General features: G+C 41.2%; 1 protein-coding gene across 2 annotated transcripts in view; it reads right to left on the bottom strand.

Moving 5' to 3' along the window:
• Positions 1-14269: 14269 nt before the first annotated feature.
• Positions 14270-20019, bottom strand: part of TTC8 (tetratricopeptide repeat domain 8) — a 40974-nt gene continuing 35224 nt past the window's right edge. For both annotated transcript variants that reach the window (XM_061997900.1, XM_061997901.1), the window contains exons 13-15: positions 19087-19209; positions 16457-16540; positions 14270-14934 (exon numbers count right to left, since the gene is read on the bottom strand). In XM_061997900.1, the coding sequence (XP_061853884.1) occupies positions 14818-14934; positions 16457-16540; positions 19087-19209 (324 nt within the window). In that variant the 3' untranslated portion in view covers positions 14270-14817. The remainder of the gene's footprint in view (positions 14935-16456; positions 16541-19086; positions 19210-20019) is intronic.

Here is a 20019-nt window from a genome sequence, read left to right as displayed (position 1 = left end):
TAGGACACACTGTTATTTATTTATTTTCTACCTGGAGAAATATTTTCCTTTTGTATAGGTCAGAGCCCTATAAGTAGTTACTGTCTTTTTGCATCGTTTTGAAACACAGGTTGATTCTGCAGGCAGCACAGCACACAGCATTCAATGTTTAAACTATTTAGCTCTACCCAGAAACCATGGCCTTGAAGTGAACGTGTTACAACACAGCAAAAACTCACTGCAGAGATATAAGACTAATTCTACTTACTGGATTTAACAGATTCTGTTTGCAAAGTAGCTGTTTGCTTCTTTTAATTTCTTGTCATATCCTATTCTGTTTAAACTTGATGTCCTATTTTTTTAACAGAGCAGGTGCCACAACTTTAATGACTGAGACACAGTATCTCATCATTCTAAAAAAAATCTCCAAATCAACCAGTAAAAAAGTTTGAAGCTTGTTGTCAACATTTATGGGAGAACTTTCAGACAGAGCAGGAAAATGCAGCCTAATGAGGAATACAGAGAAATGTTAAATAAATTATTCCTTATGCATTATTAAAAATAACAGTCACACTTCTATAGCTCCTCTCAGATAATGAACTCAAAGCCATTTATAATTAATTTCACAACTCCATGGAAGTGAAGGAACAGTGCCACATAGTTTTTATGAGCAAAGAACTGAGGTATCGAGAAGGGAAGTGTTTAGGCTCATGTAGACATACCCTTTGAATAGCATCAGGGACATTTTCCCAAAGGGCACTCTGCCAGGTAAGTAAGATGGGTAGGCATCCCGATTGATTTTACAGGTTTTGAGCTCCTGGAGCTGGGATTGTCTATCAGTCCTGGACTCTGACCCAGTGGGGTCTTCAGATCTGCCCACTGACGCACTGACCCAGCGTACCTAACTCTGTGGGATGTAGCCTGTTCCACTCATCCTCCCCAAACCCGGAGCTGACAGAAAGACATCTGACAGAGCAAAGCTGTGACAGGGTGCTGAGGGCTCCTGTCACTGTCGTTGAGGCTTGAAAAATTGTAATGCTGCACAGAAGAGGGAAAAAAGGCCACCACACACAAACACTGATTTAACTCATGCGTAGGGGAGCTGGAACTGCCAAGATGGGAAGCCACTGTGCCACGTGCTGATGGGAGGCAGTAGGGCAGTACTCATCAGATCTGCTGACATGTAGTGAGGAAAGCATTTGTCTGCTGCTGAACCCATGAGAAAATGAAAATCCTACCCCAAACGATTTTCTAACATGGTATATTCCCCCCAAAATAAAGCAATGACATTTGCTGGCATACTGACAAGAGCGTGAACATTGCACATAACACAACTGAGGATTTTATCAGAGCTGAAGTCAACTGTGTAGCCCAGATTACTTCCACCTTTATAGATGCATTGCAGGGAGGACTGTGGGAAATGGCATGGTTGGAGAGTCTGAGCCCTGCGAGCTCAGGAGATTGTGATTTGCCCTCCTTTCTCCTGCAAATGGCAGACGTTTCTCTTTTTTTCCAGCTTTCAGCTTGATTTCTCATTGGCAACTGAGTCAAGTTGCACTGTACAGGCATTATTCTGTGACTGTGTTTCTTACTGGGCAATGGCAAACTTTCTGTGAAACGCCACATCTAAATATTTCCTTACCTTATCATCCTTACCCAGGTGAAAGGATGCTGCAATCAATACCTCCTGCACCCACTTGCTGCGTCATGCAGGAACAGCAGTGAGATATTGGAGGCAGAAAAGGCTATTTTTGGCCCTGTACTTTAAATGTGGGGGTTTTTTTTCCCCTCTTCCTAAAATTGTATTTATTATCTAGTCATGTTTTAAAGAGGCAATGAATTTCTGCATTTAAAACAGTTTCCCAGAAAGTGGTGGGCTTTTGTGACAGAGAGAAGGGTAGGAACAACCTGTTCCATTTCAAATCCCTGAAATGAAAGATCCTGGAAAATTCTTGTTGCTTCTTTCCCACTTTGCTTTTATTTAAACTCTTCCAGACTCTTCCTTTCCTTCTATCAGGCAAGAGATGCTCTGTAAAGGGCTGGTGACAGGGAAGAGGATGAACATGATGAAGGCCCACCTTCTCCTGGGGTCAGTGGTTTTCCTCCCAGAGGGGACATCCAGAGGGTGAAAACATGATTTCCTATTTCATCTGCTATTCGTGATTTGCTAGCGTTAGAAAAGCTATCAGGGCTCCAGGCATTGATGGATGAACTCTGGTTCTCATGAGGGTTTGTGTAGGTTATGACTGTGAGATTTAGCTGCACTAAAGATGCAGTTTCCTTCTTCAAAGCACCATCCTTTTCACTGGAAATATTTTGTATTTTTCTTGCACCTTTCTACTGACTTAGGCCTTAAATATGCTGCCAAGACTGCCCATAAAACAGACTACACAAAGATTTAACAAATATTGTGATATTCCTAACAATCCAGTGAAGAGCTGACTCCTGTTTCTGTGTGTATGCTAAAGATCATGAAGACAGGAAATCTGTGACAAGTAATGGCCATGTGAATAATTCATTTGACACAAAACTATTTTGTATCTTGACAAAAATCTTGTATCCCTGTGGAAGCAGAAGTTCCTGAGGCAGTGCAGATTGCCTCTAGGGCAATAGGCTTTTTTCTTATCATTTCTCATTTTCTAGCAACAGTCTTATTTAATCTGTCAGAATTTATCATTAATAAGAAATTGTCAGGAGTTTTCTAGTAATTATTGTGCCGTTCTGTATTGCACATTTCCAGAGTGAACAACAAACTAAATGTTCCATGTTTTATAACAAAGATATAGCAGGAAAATATTTATGTTTTTGTGGATAAACAGAATGGACGTAAGATCTGAATAACAGAATGATGTATAGGTTTGGGATTTGATTGCATTTTTACCAAATGAGAAATGACATTAAGATTAGAAGGGAAATATTTGCTGAAAACAAGAAAAGGTTACCTCAATTTTTTGGTACTTACAAGATGGTATTCAAAAGAGGTATTTTTATACCCATCAGGGAGCCATCCAGGGTTTATGCAGATTTGACATTTTCTTCTTCCTTCTCTATTTGTATCTGGAGTCCAGGGTGAACAGCCTCCTTTTTGTTTGCTCTCTCTCTAAACATCTTTGTCTGGGCAGCTGTTGATTCAGGCCCTGTGAATAAATAAAATGAAATGAAAAGGGCCTCCTGCATGATTTAAAAAGAAATGCTCTTTTCTGCACCCCAACTTGCCATTTGTGGTGTTAGCAGTATCTTGCTTAGACAAACAGCCTCTTCTCCCTTCTCACGAACACATCATCTTTTCACTTGCAAAAGCTGCAGGAAGTGAACTTTCCTGCCATTAGTGACAGGACGTTTCCTGACATTTGTGACAGCAGGTGAGGGAAGATGCTGGGTTTGTCTGACAGGAGAAGCACTGTGAGTCCAGTGCACCCTCAGTGCCCTGGCTTCCTGCATCGCTTTTATTCTCCCAGTGCTTGGGAGTGTTACTGAGGGAAATAAAAGACAAAGTCCAAGAATTCAGCCTTGTCACCCGCCTGCACGCTGCCTCTCATCTTTGCTTAACAAGGACTCTTCATGCAAAAACCCCAGTGCTCACCGGGTGCAAGCATTGAAAAAGGAGATCAGCTGGCAGAAAATGCATTCATTTATAATAATGATAGCAGCAACAGTCCTGTTAGCCTTATTTTACACATATGGAAATGGAGGGAAGGAAAAGCACAAGGTGCTGAAGGTGGGAGCCCTATCTGGGGCTGGGCCACAGATGCTTCCCTTTCCCCTTTCCAGGACTCTCTTCTAATGACTACACCAGACTGATCCCAATGTGTCATTGCTACCCAATATTCTTTATTAAGCGTGACTGTAACTTATCAAGAGAGCCTCATGCAGCTCTTTGAGGTTCAGGTGTCCTCACTGACCCTCAGTTATATTCCTGCTGCCTCTTGAAGAGCACCAGCCAGTTTGGATGAATGCTCCTCAGCTGGTAGCTCAGTGGCTGTACTTGAGTGGTCTATCTCACCTGAGCCTTTTTTCACGTTCCATCAACATTTTTGAAGGCTACATGCTGACTGCACCCTGTACCAATGTTCAGACAGTCCAAGCCTTGGGAGGAAGGAAGGGAAAAGCACAAAATCATAGGGACAATATGCTACATCACTGTGCAGTGACAGGGAACATTGGATACTGAAAGATGGGACTAACTTTAAGGCTGAAAGTGCTAAGAGTGTCAGAAAAAGTGCTGAGCAGCTTCAGCATCTGTTGCCCTCAGCGGGAGCAGAGACACTCAGCTTCTCTCAGCTGACATTAAGCGCTCACCAGAATGCCCCTGCTAATGAGCTCAGATAAATCCATGCTCCTTGGCTGGCACAAAGTAAGGAGACATGAGAGGTGTCCAACAGAAAGTGGAATGGACACCGTGGCTTCACCAGCCATAGAATAAACCTGGAACACCCTACATTGTTATTTAAATCGTACCTATAAATATGCTCTGTGAAAAACACTACCCCATGGCTGTGAAAGCTGAAGGACACTTTGCAGCTGAAGTCTCCAGGGCTGGTGAGGGCTGTCAGGCCCAGCAGCTGCCCTATAAACCTCTCACTGCTCTGGGCTGGGGCAGGGCCAGCTCAGGGCCTGTTGCTGGGGAGAAAAGGGCTAACTGCAGCAGCCAGGCACAGCAAATAGGTACATCAGGAATCTTCACCGACAGCTTCTTTTCAATAATCTCTTCAGGGCTTCCTGTTGCCCTTTGTTTTTAGCCAGCTAGGAGAGATGTGCAGGTGATGGGGAGGGGACAATGCTGATTTTTAGGTAGATCTGGAAGGACTCTTGTGTTTACTGTGTCCTTATTAATGATCTTGAGGGGCACACTTCTGACAGGTAAAAGTACTTAAATAAACACCACTTCAGTGCTATTTAGCACATATTCTACAATACTTGAAATCAGAAAGAAAATTTTGGTTCCTCTCTCTAATCCAGGAGATATTTGGTGAAGTAATGTTATCAGCAGACTTCTGTTCGGATCTGCCTGCTATTTTATCTTCCTCCAACATCATCCAGGAGTTTAGTCACCACTTGCTTCTTACCTGTCCCGTGCTGACCCCATGCTCAGAAGACGTCCCACGTGTGACTGCTTGAAGCACACTGCATCCCTTTTGTGCTCCATCCTGTTCCTTCCTGCCAGAGGGAACTCATTACCACATGGCCTCTAGCAAGTCTAGTCCCAGCACGAGCCCAAAGTACCTGTGCATGGGTGTGCAACTTCCCTTAGAATCATAGGATGGTTGGGGTTGGGAGGGATCATCTAGTCCAATCCCCCTGCAGAGGCAGGTCCACCTAGATCAGGTCGCATAGGAATGTGTCCAGGTGGGTTTTAAAGATCTCCAGAGAGGGAGACTCCACACCCTCCCTGGGCAGCCTGTGCCAGGGCTCCCTCACCTGAACAGTGAAACAGTTTTTTCTTATGTTTAAATGGAACTTTTTGTGTTCCAGCTTCATCCCATTACCCTTTGTTATGTTGCTAGATACAATGGAAAAAAGGGATGCCCCAACCTCCTGACACCCGCCCTTTAGATATTTGTAAATACTAATGAAATACCCCAACAGTCTCCTCTTCTCCAGACTAAACAGCCCCAGTTCCTGCAGCCTTTTCTCATATGAAAGATGCTCCAGTCCCCTGATCACCTTGGTGGCCCTGCGCTGGACTCTCGCCAGTGCTTCCCTGTCCCTCTTGAGCTGAGCAGCCTAGAACTGGACACAGGACTCCAGATGAGGCCTCACCAGGGTAGAGCAGAGGGGGAGAAGAACCTCCCTTGACCTGCTGGCCACACTCTTCTTGATACATCCAAAGTCAAATGAGTATTTGATAGAATGTGGAAGTGACTCATTGGGATGACATTTAACATGGTTACCAAGTCATTATCTGTCAACTTGGCAGTCCTATGTCCTATTTTCAGTAGAATTCCTTCATTCTCTCAGCCTTTTCTAATACTCTTTATATCCACCTCTGCAGCATGGCACCACATTAAGATCCCTTCTCCCCTCCCATTGCTTCCTCCATACTTCTCAGCTGGCTGGTGACACACTCCCTGCCTGCCAGCCGGCTCATGTCCCACTGCTTGCTGTCACGCAGCTGCTGCTGCAGACCTTTCACCTTCTCTGCGTCCCTTCATACCAGGTCCAGCAGCACTGGGCCTGCAATGGTGGTATGAGCTCCTGCAGTAGGAGCACAGGATACCCTTGGGCAGCATAAGCTCCCCTGTAGGGTACAGACACACAGCCTTCTGTTTCCCCAGGAACCTCCTGAGCCAAGCGAAGCTGGTGCAATGGCCACGGCAGGCCCACCTTTCTCTTTTGTGATGTGTAGGGTCATGGTGTGGTTTAACCCCAGATGGCAACTAAGCAACATGCAGCTGCTTGCTCACTCACCCCTTCCTAGTGGGATGAGAAGGAGAACTGGGGAATAAAAAGTAAATCTCATGGGTTGAAATAAGAACAGTTTAATAACAAAAATAAAATATAATACTATAATTACTAATTAAAATAGATTATAATAATTGTAATGAAAAGGAAGAAAACAAGAGAGAAATTAAAAAAGAATAAAACTGCCCAAAACCATGTGCTACCTAATACGAGTGCTTACCAGCCTCTGACCCCCAGCAATTCCCCCCAGTTTCTATACTGAGCAGAGCCTCCTACGGTATGCAATAGCCCTTCGGCTACCTGGGGTCAGCTACCCTGGCCATGCTCCCTCTCAGCTTCTTGTGCCTCCCAGCCCACTCTCTGGCAGGGCAGAGGGAGAAGCAGAAAGCTCCTTGATGCTGTGCAAGCCCTGCTTAGTAATACTCAAAACATCCCTGTGTTATCAATGCTGTTTTCAGCACAAATCCAAAACGTAGCCCTGTTCTGGGTACTAAGAAGAAAATAAACTCTAACCCAGCGAAAACCAGGATGGGTCACAAAGTGGGAAACTATGGCATAGTGCTGTAAATGCAGAGTCAACATGCACTGTAGAGGAGATGAGTCTGGAAGCTGTCCAAATAGCATGCCTCATGGTTAGCAGGGGTGATTTGACAGGGCTGCTGCAATCATCTCAGGGAAGAATATTCTAAACAATTGCAGACATCTAAAATGTTTTGGAGTTTTCAGTATGTGAGAGCAGCAGCCAGATGGAAGAAGGTAAATAGTGCTCCTGTTTACTATTGCAATCTTTCTCTGTCCCTCCAGAACATGGCAAAAGGACTGATTAAACACAAGGTTTATCAGGCTTTAAAAGGATGAAATTCCTGTTAGTCAGCACAGTCAATTAAATGAAATTTGATTTGCATCCCAGACCATTCTGTGTTTCTCTCCAAGTAAATGGCAAATCTGAACCATTTCCAGAGAGCTCTCGGTAGCTTTGTGGAAAAGCTGGCCTGACATGGTGACAGCTCAAGTGGATGAAGCTGAAGCTTCTCTGAGGAATGCATTTCTTTGGGAAAAGCCAAGCTTACTCAATCAACAGCTGGAGGAAAGGAATGCTTCTGGGGTCACACAGACCAAATTGTCTAGAAACAGAAAATGAAGTAATGGAGAGTGCAAATGCAGTGTGGCAAGATGAACACACTCTGAAAGAAAAGATGAAACTGGCTCATAAAAAGTGAGAAAAGAGGAGAAATTATATTTGTTAGTCATTCCTACATTGCTTGGTATCTTAGATAAAGTGTCTGATGTAGAGATGGATTTCACAGTGGTGAGAATGATTCCTGTTTTCAGCTCACTTTAAAGAAAAAGTGGTAAATTTTGCAAGTCCTATTCCAGAAACTAAAGGTATTTCTTACACCAGCTGTCATGTGCCAGCTTACTCCAGCTACAGTCAGGCTGGAACTCCCAAGAAACGGTCACAGCTCCCTTACCTTATCTCACTGGTGCCAGCCATGGAAGTGGCAAGGTAAGGCAAGCCCTAAAACAATGCCCTGGGCTGTCTGTTGAGGTTTTTATCAAATATATCTTTACCTGATTAAAGTGTAATCAAAGCCTGTCTGGAGATGCCATGTTCATACTGAAGCTTATCCATGAAAGAGAGCAGCTCTGGCTGTGGCTGGGAGTAGCACAGGGTGGCTGGCTTCTTGCCCAGTGAGGTGTACTCTGCCTGAGAGGGCTCTCATTTCTCAGCAGTTATGACGGGCTCTAAGCAGTTTCACCACCTAAGTAGAGATTAAAACTTTGGTACAAAGCCTTGAAATCAAGACTGATGAAAACAAGTTGTCCTACTACAGGTATAATCAACAGATGGGAAGCACGTCACTGCCTGCCTGCCTAATGTGATCTGTGCACACAAGAAGCACTCACCTTCCTCACATCTAGCTCCTTTGCTGTTGTTAAAACACAATTGTTCTACTCTGCATGTCTGGCGATACAAACTCCTGAAGGGGCAGAAAAATGACTGTGCCCTGGCACTGACTTTCCAAAGTGCATGGTCACAAAGACAAGGACTGCACTGCTCCAGGAGCGTGGCAGCATGGAATCTCCCTGTGGTTTGTGAACACCTTAAAGACCAATGTGTTCATGATAAGGTACAAACTATTTGTGAGGCCTGTTAAACTACCTGCTATGCTCCTTGAAACCTGAGCTGAAAGTGGGACTTCCAGAGGGAGAGAGAGAATTTATTTATAGTATGTAGTGTGCCATGTAACAAGAGCATTTCTTTTTCCTCAGGGTGTTTGAATAGACTTGTATGGGTGAAGTTTGTCTGTTTTCATGTGGTTATAAATGTTACTGTACTGTAACAGAACATAATCCCAGAAAAGCCAGCTCTGTTGCTAGGTGAAAACTCCAAGAGACCCAGAAGTGCCTCTTAGTACAATACGAGAATATTGTTGCCTATCCAAAGAACACTTTGCAGGTTTTCTCTTACTCTTCCTCAGTCAAGAGATTCATGCCTGATTTACCTTGTTTGCTCAGAAATTACAGGTATTTAGCCAGAAAGGAATTTGCTTACAAGTTATATCATCATTGGCTTATGTTGCAGCACAGTAGAGTCCACCATGATATGAAGTTACAGGTGATGATGTGACGTGAGTCATCGACTACCCCAAGAAACAACTCTCCTTCCCCTTCAAAACTAAGTATCTTTCAAGACTCAGGTTTTGTTTCAAGTGTTTCTTTAAGTTTTAATCTATCATGAAAGGCACTTGTTCTTGTGGTGATGGGATGCTTTTAGAGGCATTGGAGCATCTTGAGGTTCATCTAATTAGAACCACTTTATGAGATTGTTGAGTATGTCTTTGAAGAATGGTACAAGACTTGCCACATGATGTCAGGGGTTTGAAAAGCTTCTCAATTTTGCTTATCATTACTTCAAAATGAATGAATATATATACACATCTGCTAATAAAGATAATTATCATAGGCATGGCAGCAAAATAGAAATTACCTCAGTCATTTACAAGGAGCCACATTATGTGTATTTACCTTTGTTTAACATTTCATTTTGGAAATACACATATTATCCCATTATTATAGGGTATAGCCTTGGCAAGTGTGGAACTAGTATAGCAGCATAAAATAAAGCCAAAGCTAAAAGGTAAAATATTGGCCATTACTTTATGACTATGTAAACTGAACTGAAAATGAGATGAAACTGCTGGGGTGGTCTACTTGTGGAACCAAGTTTCCTGGCTCTTAATGAGTTTGCCCTTTCCATAGTGCTGAGCAAAGTTTGCATCCTGTGGTTCCCTCTTGCATCTCATTTCTAATGGCTTCAAGAATTATCTTTGAAGCAATATAATTGGTTTCACTGGCAATACTTGTATAAAAGCAAACAGGAGATGGGAAAAAACCCCCATGTTTCTATATTCACATATAAAATTAAACATAAAGCACTATGTGTTGGGAAGACAGCTTTTCACTGTAAACTTATTGATTGGATCTCCTCTTTTTGACATATTCTAAATGGATCTAGTATTTAATGAGAAAGTCTTCTTCAGCTACACCTTTATGTGTAAACTAAACATAAGAAGGGGAAAAGCTGTACAGTAAGCAATCGCTGTAACTAAACAACGGAAAAGAGAAGTGAATACAGCACAGATCATCCACTTCTTCAGCATAATTCAGGGTACTTGATAGTTTTGCAATTAAAACTGATTTTCCTGCTGATGTATCTCCCAGATTTAACCTGCTTACAGATCCTTCGGAGCATTTGCAGCTCCTGAGCACTCCTAAACTCTGAAAATGTGAATAGGGAAATTAGTAACATGACACTCTTACCAGTACAGGAACTCACATGCTATTGGAGAGTGACTGGACAAGCCTGTCTATGACTTGAATATCTTGGCTTTTGCTTTGTTCATCTTCGAAGGCACAAGAACTGTTTTGTTTTCATTTCCTAAGGAAGTGGCATTTTGCACTCTACACTTGTACACTTGTTCCCAGTGATGGCTGAGATATCAGTAAAATACTACTCAGTGGCCCACAGAACTCAGCAGTGAAAATTACACTGTATGTGCACACAGGCATCTGCTGGGAACTGGAAGTTTGCAGCAGCCCCAGATCTTAAATAAATTCCAACAAGCAGAGAAAATTATGCAAGCAGCTTCTTGCCCTGGCCCTCTGATAAAAGCTCACCTTTTCTTTGAGTCTAATTCTGCATGGGCTTTGTGCCCCATGTTTTATATTGCTGTGTGGAACAGAAAATGTTTCTCCTTTGGAAACATGCTAAACTCTCAGTTTTGAGGCTTCCTCTAAGTAGGTGAGGAACAAGGTGGCATCTCCCAAAGCCTTTTACTCAGCTTAGTTAGTTTCCTGATAGGCAGCTGCTTTTCTCTACACTTATCTGGAACTGATTTTTAACGTGCACTTCAGACTGCCCAGTTCTGTCCTTGCTGAAGGGGAATAGCTGGTACCTGCCAATAAGTTTTCACAGCAATTGCTTCTTGCTGTTTGGAGTAAAACAGCATGTCCTAGTTTAGACTGCTGGTACTGGAGTATAATGGGTACCCAATGGTTGTGGGGTGAGTGAAGCAAGGAGACATGAATGAGCTTGAAATCAATCATCAGAGAGGAGACAAACATATGGTAGAGAGAGTGACTACAAAATCTTTCATGGAAGATGCTATAACTTTTTCTGTACTATTATTTGCTGCTACTCTAGCAGGTAATTGCTAGTCAAGCACAAACTGGGTTTATTAAAGAGCTCCTGGCTTAAAATGTTTGGCCTATGTTAGACTGAATGATGCCAAAATCTCTCCCTCTAGTCTACACAGACAGGAAACAATCAAAGGAAAAAAACAGCAGCAGCAGCAGCAGCAACAATAGGGAACCATTATTCAAAGTTTTACAGTGACTAAAGTGGCATCTAATAGCAAACTGCTTCTGACCTGCTCAATGACCTCTGAGGATGCTTTTTGAAACCAAAATGATCCACAACTCTTAACTGAATTCTGATTAATTTCAGCCAATTTTATGGCTGGTGCTTGGCTATGACATCTTGCAAAACAACAAAAATGCATTAATAACCTAACCCTTCATTATCAACTTTTAAACAGAGTCATCCATTAGAAGGACCCTGCTAAGAGGGCTGGTTGAAAGACTGACTGGAATTGGTGGTAATAGCCATAAACTGTACAGGCCTTTTCTGCAGGGACACAGCAACTTCAAGACCTCCCAGCAATCTGCTTTGAGCTTCCCTCCAGGCAGTATTGTTGTTGACACCATCTTCCCTTTAGATTAAAAAAATTGTGGATTTGTTTTTTTCTTATTGTACTTTTTCTACTCCCAAGGGGCTTTATACATGCTGCCTGGACACAACCGGAGCTGTGCTACAGGTTAGAGGAGAAATGATTTGTGTGTTGCAGAAATGCTGTTTGCAGTATTAAGGTCATACCATCCTAATGTGATTCTACCAGAGAGACAAATACCGAGTCTGATGCATTGTGGGCTGCTGTGTCGTCCCCATTTAACCATCAGCAATCTGCCCTGGGGCCCACAGATTCATCTGCTCCCACCCAAACAACAAACAACAAAATCAAAAGATTCTTCCACGACAAACAGCCAGCTCGTTCATCTGTTCTTTCATTGTGGAGGTGTTCTCAGCACCACATTTAATTTGTACTTGTGCTAGTCGTGAGAAAAATACGGCCATACCCTTGCATTGGAGTGTGCAAGGTCAACAAAGCAAACAGCTGCTGCCTTGTGGGGCAACTAAAATACACCATGTATGATAAATTTGGAATGGCTTGCAGATGCTGCACATTAGGGAGCTAAAAAAGATTTAGATCCTATTTAGAACTTTGTGTGTTTGTGTGTGTGTGTGTGTGTGTGTGTGGGTGGGTGTTAATGATTAATTTGCCTTTTCCCTTTCAATCTCCATACCTCTTTAACTTGATCCTCGACCACAAGGATCTTATAAGTACCTATGAGCAACTATAGAGTTGCCACACTGGATTAAAAAAATCAAGTTGTATTACAAATTTCTCTTACAGTTCACGTAGAAATAACCTCATTTACTATGCAATTTTTAAAATACTTTGAGTTAATAACGTGACATTCAACATTTCTCAACAGTTGTTTAAACTGCTAAGACAAACATTTTCTTTTCTGGTAATTTCCTAAGTTTAGAACTTCAACTGGAAAGATGTGAGTACAGTAGATCAAAGGATGGAAGTTCTCTACAAAGTCTTTATAAAGATCAATAAGGGAAAAATAACATTTCCATTAAAGATGTTGCATCTATTGTCATGGGCTTGTGTGGAGCTGCTTTCTGCTTGGTAACAGGGAGAGGGGGCTGCACTGCTGGTCCCAGTAACCAGTTCTTGAAACATCCCCTGACTCTGAGGTGCCTCTGCCATCATTAATTAAGAAGGGAAATCAGAGCTGGAAGAGGAGTTATGCAAGGTGGAAGTGACCATATGGGCCCCACAGTCAGAGGAGGATGGAAGGAGGAGCAACAGACTAGAGACTCCTCTGCAACCCGTGGCGAGAACGCAGCTGTACCCCTACAACCCATGTAGGGCCATGGCAGGGCTGAAAGTCACCAGCAGCTCTGAGTTAGTGCACCAGGATTGGTGAGAGACTGTGTGAGGAGGCAGCCATGGCGCAGGCCGTGCTGGAGAGCCTGCGCGCCGCAGAGCAGCCCCACACAAGAGAGAGAGAGGAGCTGCAGCCTTTGGGACGAATGTACATCAGAGCAGCCTGTGCAGGGATGCCTGGCCTGTGAGGGACCTTGTCGTGGAACAGGGAAAGCCAGCAAGGAGCTCGTCTGCCCTGAGGAGAGACAAACAGCAGGAGCCATCGGGAAAGGACTGACTGAAACCCCCATTCCCTGCCCCCCTGAGCTGTTCATGGGGAGGAGAAGATAAAGACAGCAGGTTGAGGGCTCTGAGCCTGGGAAAATGGGAGGGGTAGGGAAAAGGTGGTCTTGAAGTGCTGGTTGTGCTCTTCATCATTGTACCACTCTGTGTTGTTTTATGTTTGTTTTTGTTTGGTAGGGGATTAAATTGAGTAGTCTTGTCTGTTTCAACCTGGACCCTAAGTGGAAATTGATCTCTCCCTGTCCCTAGGGAGTTCCAAAGGCTCTTGGTACTTATGGCCAATTGTGGTTTGTTGTTCCTAGATGAGTCCAAACCACATCTCTTCAGCCAATAATGTTTTCTGCATTTCTCCACAGGATGTGACACCAGTTAGTGTAACCGTCACTTACCAACTGCTCTGGAGATCCACTGCTCCAAGCTCCCAGAATCTGCCTTCACCAGATACAACAGGGATATAAAGGTGAGGGTGGGGAAGTAATGAATAATAAAAAGAAAGACATAATATTCATAATCATGCTTAGGATTGCTCCCTAGAGCTGAGATAATCCCTTAATATAGCAGAGAATCATAAAAGGATTGTAAAGGCCTCTTTTGGGATGTGCCATTTCAGAATGCCTTCACATTCTGCATTTCTTAAAGGTCTTTTGAAAAGGTCAAACTAGAAAATCATGCAAATTTATCCCTTTTAGTTAGACCACAAAGATATGAGACAGTGAGAAAGTCTTTGTTGCCATTAGCAGTATTCTTGCAGTTAAGATGATCCACATATTTATCAACAGTGCTTATGTGGTACACTGTAACCACCCAATTGATACCTTGTTCTCAAGCTTCTAACTCTGCAAGCTTCTAAATATCCTTTTCCCTCACTGAGATCAAGAGTAAACTCTCTCCTCGATAGAAACACACATATTTATGCTATTTTGTACCAGTTCTGTGGAATCTTTTGTGTTAAGATCCCTGACTCTAATATTCATGGCAATAAGGATGTAATTTTACCTTACATGAACAAATGAGACAAACTATACAAATTGGAAGTTATTTAATTGATACAATACAACAAGGAATAGAACAACTTCTACATTATGTATTTTAAATTCTTTTTAGGTATTTTAGTAAGAAAGTATATCAAAAGCCAAGTTTGAAGATCAGTTAGGAAGTGCTTTTACTCTGTGTTACTTGACAGATTGTCTCATAGGAATATTTATAAACATTTTTTTGCTGCAGAAAAGTCAGGAAAAAATCCTTTAAAATAGTCATTAATATAAAATTGAGTCTTATTTGCTCATATACCAGACAACTCTTTCGAAGCTGTCATACTGGCAGTATTCTGCCATGCCTGTAATCTCTTGTGTATGTATCTGCAACATGTGTTTTAGCTGCATTTTAATAAATGATTTGTTTTAAGATGACAAACTAATTAGGACTACTGAACCTTTCTTGCTGCCCAAAGTAACACGGGCTTTGATACAGGAATGCATGAAGTACAGCTTATCTACTTTGAGCTAGCATTTTCAAAAAGCTGTGTGGGACATTTGTTCTGGCTGTTCTTACATAATAAAAAATATGTTCATTAGAGCATAGCAAAGTGTTGTTTTAACTGTTTGATGAGTTGTTGTGTATCAACATGGCCTGGAAATGCTGCTTCTGACTTCAGAGCAGCTGTGTAACTCCTCTGAAGATCTCCAACCTGAAAGAAACACATGAACTTATTTGTAAATCTGCAGTATTTGCATCACTTACTCAGTGCAATACATTTCTGATGCTCACAAATGTGTCAGGATAGCTAGTCCTGAGAGTGAACAAATCAATCATTCAGTATGAAGGCTTTTGAACTCTGGGTAATGTCCCTCTTACATCAATGGATGAGAAAAGGCAAAAATATGATTTTAATGGGAAGGACAAGATGGTAACTTTATATCCCATCCCATCTGACTTCTTAGAGAATGGCTAAGGTACACCATGCCCAGTGCTTGAAATTATGAGGAATAAAAAATGGAAAATGAGTTTTTAAACTCCCTAGAAGTGCTGTTGTATATACAGGCAGAACATGACCCATCAAGCTTCTGTCAAAGCTGTAGCTCCATGGGATTTCCTACTTTCTCGCAGAGAGGCACAATGATGGCGGAGAGCTGATGTTGTTCCTCATCTGCTTTTAGATTGCTCCTTACTTAGGGAACTTTATTTTTCCTAGATAGCCATTACATTTTGGAAGGAGGAAGTGTAGGTAACAAGTTTCTCAGAAAGTGGGTTAAGCAAAAACAAACCCAAATGTTTAGGAACACATCTAGTAAAAGTGATAGCTCATGGGTGGAAAGAAAGAGGCTATGGAAAATGTCAGTAGAAGGCCTCTGTTGTCTGTGCATCAGTTGGCACCGAGGTTCCGTGCAGCAAGAATTCTCTGGAGGGGAAGAAACTAGAATCCTGGCCAGAGGAGTTCTGTTCTATCTTCTAAACCATGGCCTCACACAAACCTAAAGACTCCATTACCACACTGCACCAGCAGCTAGCTGACCTGCCCATCTGTCTTCTCCCACAACCCATGCAGGTTCTTTGTGCAAAAGCTACAGCAGACAGGATTTACTCCCTAATTGGTAGTTATAGAATGCAATTATTCAAAACCATCCTATGCTCCACAATGGAGAGGATATGCTTACAAATTAATGGGTTGTTCTCTCCTCCTCATGTGTACTTCAGTATCTCTAGGAGCTGGGCTGCCCACACAACTCAGACTGGTAACAGGTGTGGGTACAAACAAAACAGAGGTCGTTTTTCTTGTGAAAAATTGAAGGACTTCTACAAGTTTCTCCTTATTAACAGGAATGGTAGACACACTGTTAATTCAGTGTCTAACACTCTGTATGAAAGACATTAACACAAAATTGAAAGGTTGTAAAGCTGAAGAATAGACTTTAGTTTTGAGATCAGGAAGATTATGTGATCAATAAGTGATACTCTTTCTATAATTATTGAGAAGTGTTATGATAGTATTTCACTTCACATTCTGAAAAAGCCAACAGCTGTAAAGACTGTAAATGGAATTGTTAACAGCATTGTTCATGTTCTGGGCATCTGGGTAATTACAGAGTAACTTCAGTTTTCCTTGAGTTTGTGCACTCTGTATTATTTGTCTTCTTATTTGGTAACAATAAAACCCCAACTGCCCCAGCAAGGCTCAATTTTTAGATTACAAGAACAGGATAGTGCATTACCTTCTCTGAGAGTATTGCAAAATTGAAATGGGGCTCATACATGTGAGGTGCTAAAGATGAAGCAGTCTGCAGCAAAGCTCTTGCCTATGTAGAGAAAGAGAAAAACAATACAGTGACATCTGTGAGGGAAGGAGGGTAACAAGAATGTAGTGCAATTTTCATCATTCTTAAATCATCATCATATGTTTTCTTTACTAGGTCTTTAGTAAGAAAGACATCTTCAACTATTTGTGAGTTACAGCAACAGCATATTCAGCACAATCCATTTTAGTAACATTGAAATTAAGAAGATTTTTGATTGGGTGATAAAAAACACATTGGGATGTACTCAGTCCAGCAATTCACTTCTAAACACTGAACAGAATATATTCATTTAAAAAAAAAAGTATTTAAAGTTCTGCCCCAGTGTATTTATCTGTTGTCTCTGACAGTACTGTCTTAACCATCCCTGGAAACTCAAATTTTATCATGAAAATTACAGTTTGGACACTCAATTTAAAAAAAACGTTAACACTTTTTTTCCATACTAGCAAAAGAGTAGCATTAAAAACTAAGGAAAAATGAAGTACCGTTGTATGTATTTTCATACCATAAATCCAGTACAAAATTAAGGTCAACTTGTGAATACTTTTACTGAAAAAATGAGAATTGGGGGGAAAAACCTGATCATTTTAAAACAAAAGTATCTGTAAACTGTGTGGGAAGGAGGAGTTAAGAACCAACAACATGTAACAGCACTTATGAAAGAACACTGTGAAATAAAATTCAGGATAAGCAAATGTTTTCCAGTTTTTTAGTTGTGTGTCTAATTTTATTGCCATGTGTGATGGATGCACTCGACCACCCCTTTAGAAACTGGCAATAATTTGGTACATGTTGCAAAGTAGGTAAAGGCCTGTGATGTAGGTGGGCCAAGAACTACTCTAGAAAAACCCACAAAGGAGCAGTGACTCATTGAACACTGATGGATATGAGCTTGGAGCACAGACCATGGATGAACACATGAACATCAGGTGTTTTTTCTGAGTCTCTTATCAAGGGAGGGTTGGACTAGATGATCTCTAAGGTCCCTTCCAACCCCCACCATTCTATAATTAAGAAGGTACAAGAAGTCTTGTGCTTGCCTCTCCCCTTATATGCAATTTGACTTCTTCCTTACCCAGTGTGGAGAGAGCCTCATTCACAGCAGATCCTTGGTAAGTGACTGACAGGATACTGAGTTAATACTAACAGAATCCATGCAGCCAATTCTATTAGACACAAGCTGTTGGCCAAGTCTGAGCCTTAAGATCAGACCTAGCCACACGTAAGCTCCATCAGCTTATAGAGCAAGGGGTTCCTCTCTGAACCTCGATCAATGGGGGGATCTCCCTTACCCTTCTGCATCTTCTGTCTCTCTGTAGATCATTCTAAATCCATTTTAACTTGATTTTCCTTTGTACGTTTCTTCCATGTAGTAAATAATAGGGTGAATCTTGCCACTGAATTCTGTTCAGTCACACTTTGGCAAATTTACAGTAAAATCACTTTTGCAAATACCTTTGATGGTATTTCTTTAAATGATCTAAATTACTCCACCTGTAACACCACGATGACCTTGATTTTTAATTACACACATGATACAAGAAGAAAATAAACTATTTTAGCTAAAAAGAATAAAATAAGACAGGAAATGTTTGATTAAAGTGGAAAGGCTCTGCAGTGCTAATTATTAACAATCACAACTGCCACAACTGAATCTAAGCTCCACCAGGGAATTAAATGTCTGTAAACTTACTGATTCTAAAACTGAAACTAAACCCACAGTTTATTTGTCACTGGCAAAATTAAGTGCTGGGTTCATTTCAGTGTTTCTGTGGTAATTGCCAGGTTATCTGAACAAAGACAACTTGGAAAAATTGCTTTCAAAAAATATATTTAAAAATGTTTGTAATGTATTATAGCTCTCTGATGTACAGACAAACCCATCAAAATAGGCTTGTTCTCAAAAGGATTAAAATAAGCCTACAGTAGTTCAAACTATTAATTTTCCCTGTATGAGTATAAAAAAAATCAATGCATTTAATCCACTGTGCATGTCCATTACACATCTAAGTGCAACACAGTTTACTGTACTTACATTAGGTAAGACCAACTACCAAGCTTACTGATGGAAAAGCATTTATCAAGAACCTGCTGCTTTGGGACAAAACTCTAAAGCAATTTACTTGTTGAAAAAAATCTTCTAAAAGCTGATCAGATTGTTGTCTTCTGTCACCCAATAAAAGTATTTATCCTCATTTACAAAGTGAACATACATTGAAAGTTGTAGTTTAAGTGGTGATTACAGAGTGATGGGTCTTGTTTAGGGCATCATTTTAGAAAAAAGCTCTCAACAACTACAAAGCCACTGTAACCCTTGCTTTGCCTTTGATGAACCATTTGAATATGCCCAAAATGAGCAGTTTAATGGGAGACGGTGTGACAACGTGGAGGTTACACTGAAACATGCATAAAAGTTATCCATGTTTTCTGCCTGTAAAAGTAAGCTACATGTTCATAGTATGTCTCCACCTCAGGGAAATAACACATTTCTTAAGTACAAAAGGGCCAAAGGAAGCATTCTGCTTAGGCATTGCATCAACACCAACCTGTTCAGTGCGACCTTTTTGCATTTCCAGCACAGCCAAGTTGTTGTAAGCTTCCGCGTAGTTGTTATTGTTGACTAATGTTAGCCTGAAACACTGGTCGGCCAGATTCAGGTCTCCTATTCCCTAAAAGTAAGATTGTATTTTAATTTGTGAAATGATTGGAAAACACACATTTGTCTTGTTATCTGGAGTATCTTTGCGCCCATATGTATCACCATGGAATATGAATTACTATAAAAACGTGCTGATTGGAACCATATGTGCTTTCTTCTCAGACCCTTTCATTTGCTTCTTATTCTTCCTCCAGACAAAATCATTTCTCTCCAGCACAAGCTTTCATTGCCCAAATGACACTCACTTCATCTAACTTAACTTTTAGATGATTAAAATGTCATCTAAAGACTACAGTGTCTGCTACTATTTGTAGTAGGCTAAGAAAACCTCAAGATTAAAACTGATACACCATCAAGTTAGACATTAAAAGTGAGAAAAGTTAAAAAGTATAGTTACATCAGTTCAATTTCCAGTGTTCTAGACAGTATAAATTAATGTGTTTATCCTAGTGGCAGTACAATCAAGATGAACAGTTTCTCTCTGATCAGCAGAAATCTTATTAACATTTGAAGAAAGTCATATTAGAAAAAAAAGCTTTATTCAGTAAACTTATTCTGGGCATGCAGCCAAACAAATTTAACACAACTCCTGGAAGAAGATCTGTAAAAATAGGCAATGGATGCAATTACACAGTATTGCTGTAGCTGCCTATAAGACAGAGAAACGTGCCTTCTCAACTCTGACACACACAGTGCTTTCGTGTTGGCTACATGCTGCAGAATATGTACTTTTATGACAACAGAATCTGTCTAATGCTCCATGTAGCACAAATAACAGCTCAAATAAAAAAGTCTTGAAGTCTTTAATTCAATTATTGAT

The sequence above is a fragment of the Colius striatus genome, chromosome 6 (assembly GCF_028858725.1).
Source record: "Colius striatus isolate bColStr4 chromosome 6, bColStr4.1.hap1, whole genome shotgun sequence".
NCBI lineage: Eukaryota > Metazoa > Chordata > Aves > Coliiformes > Coliidae > Colius > Colius striatus.
The sequence above is the reverse complement of the archived record's forward strand: the minus strand, read 5'-3'. Positions and strand labels throughout refer to the sequence as shown.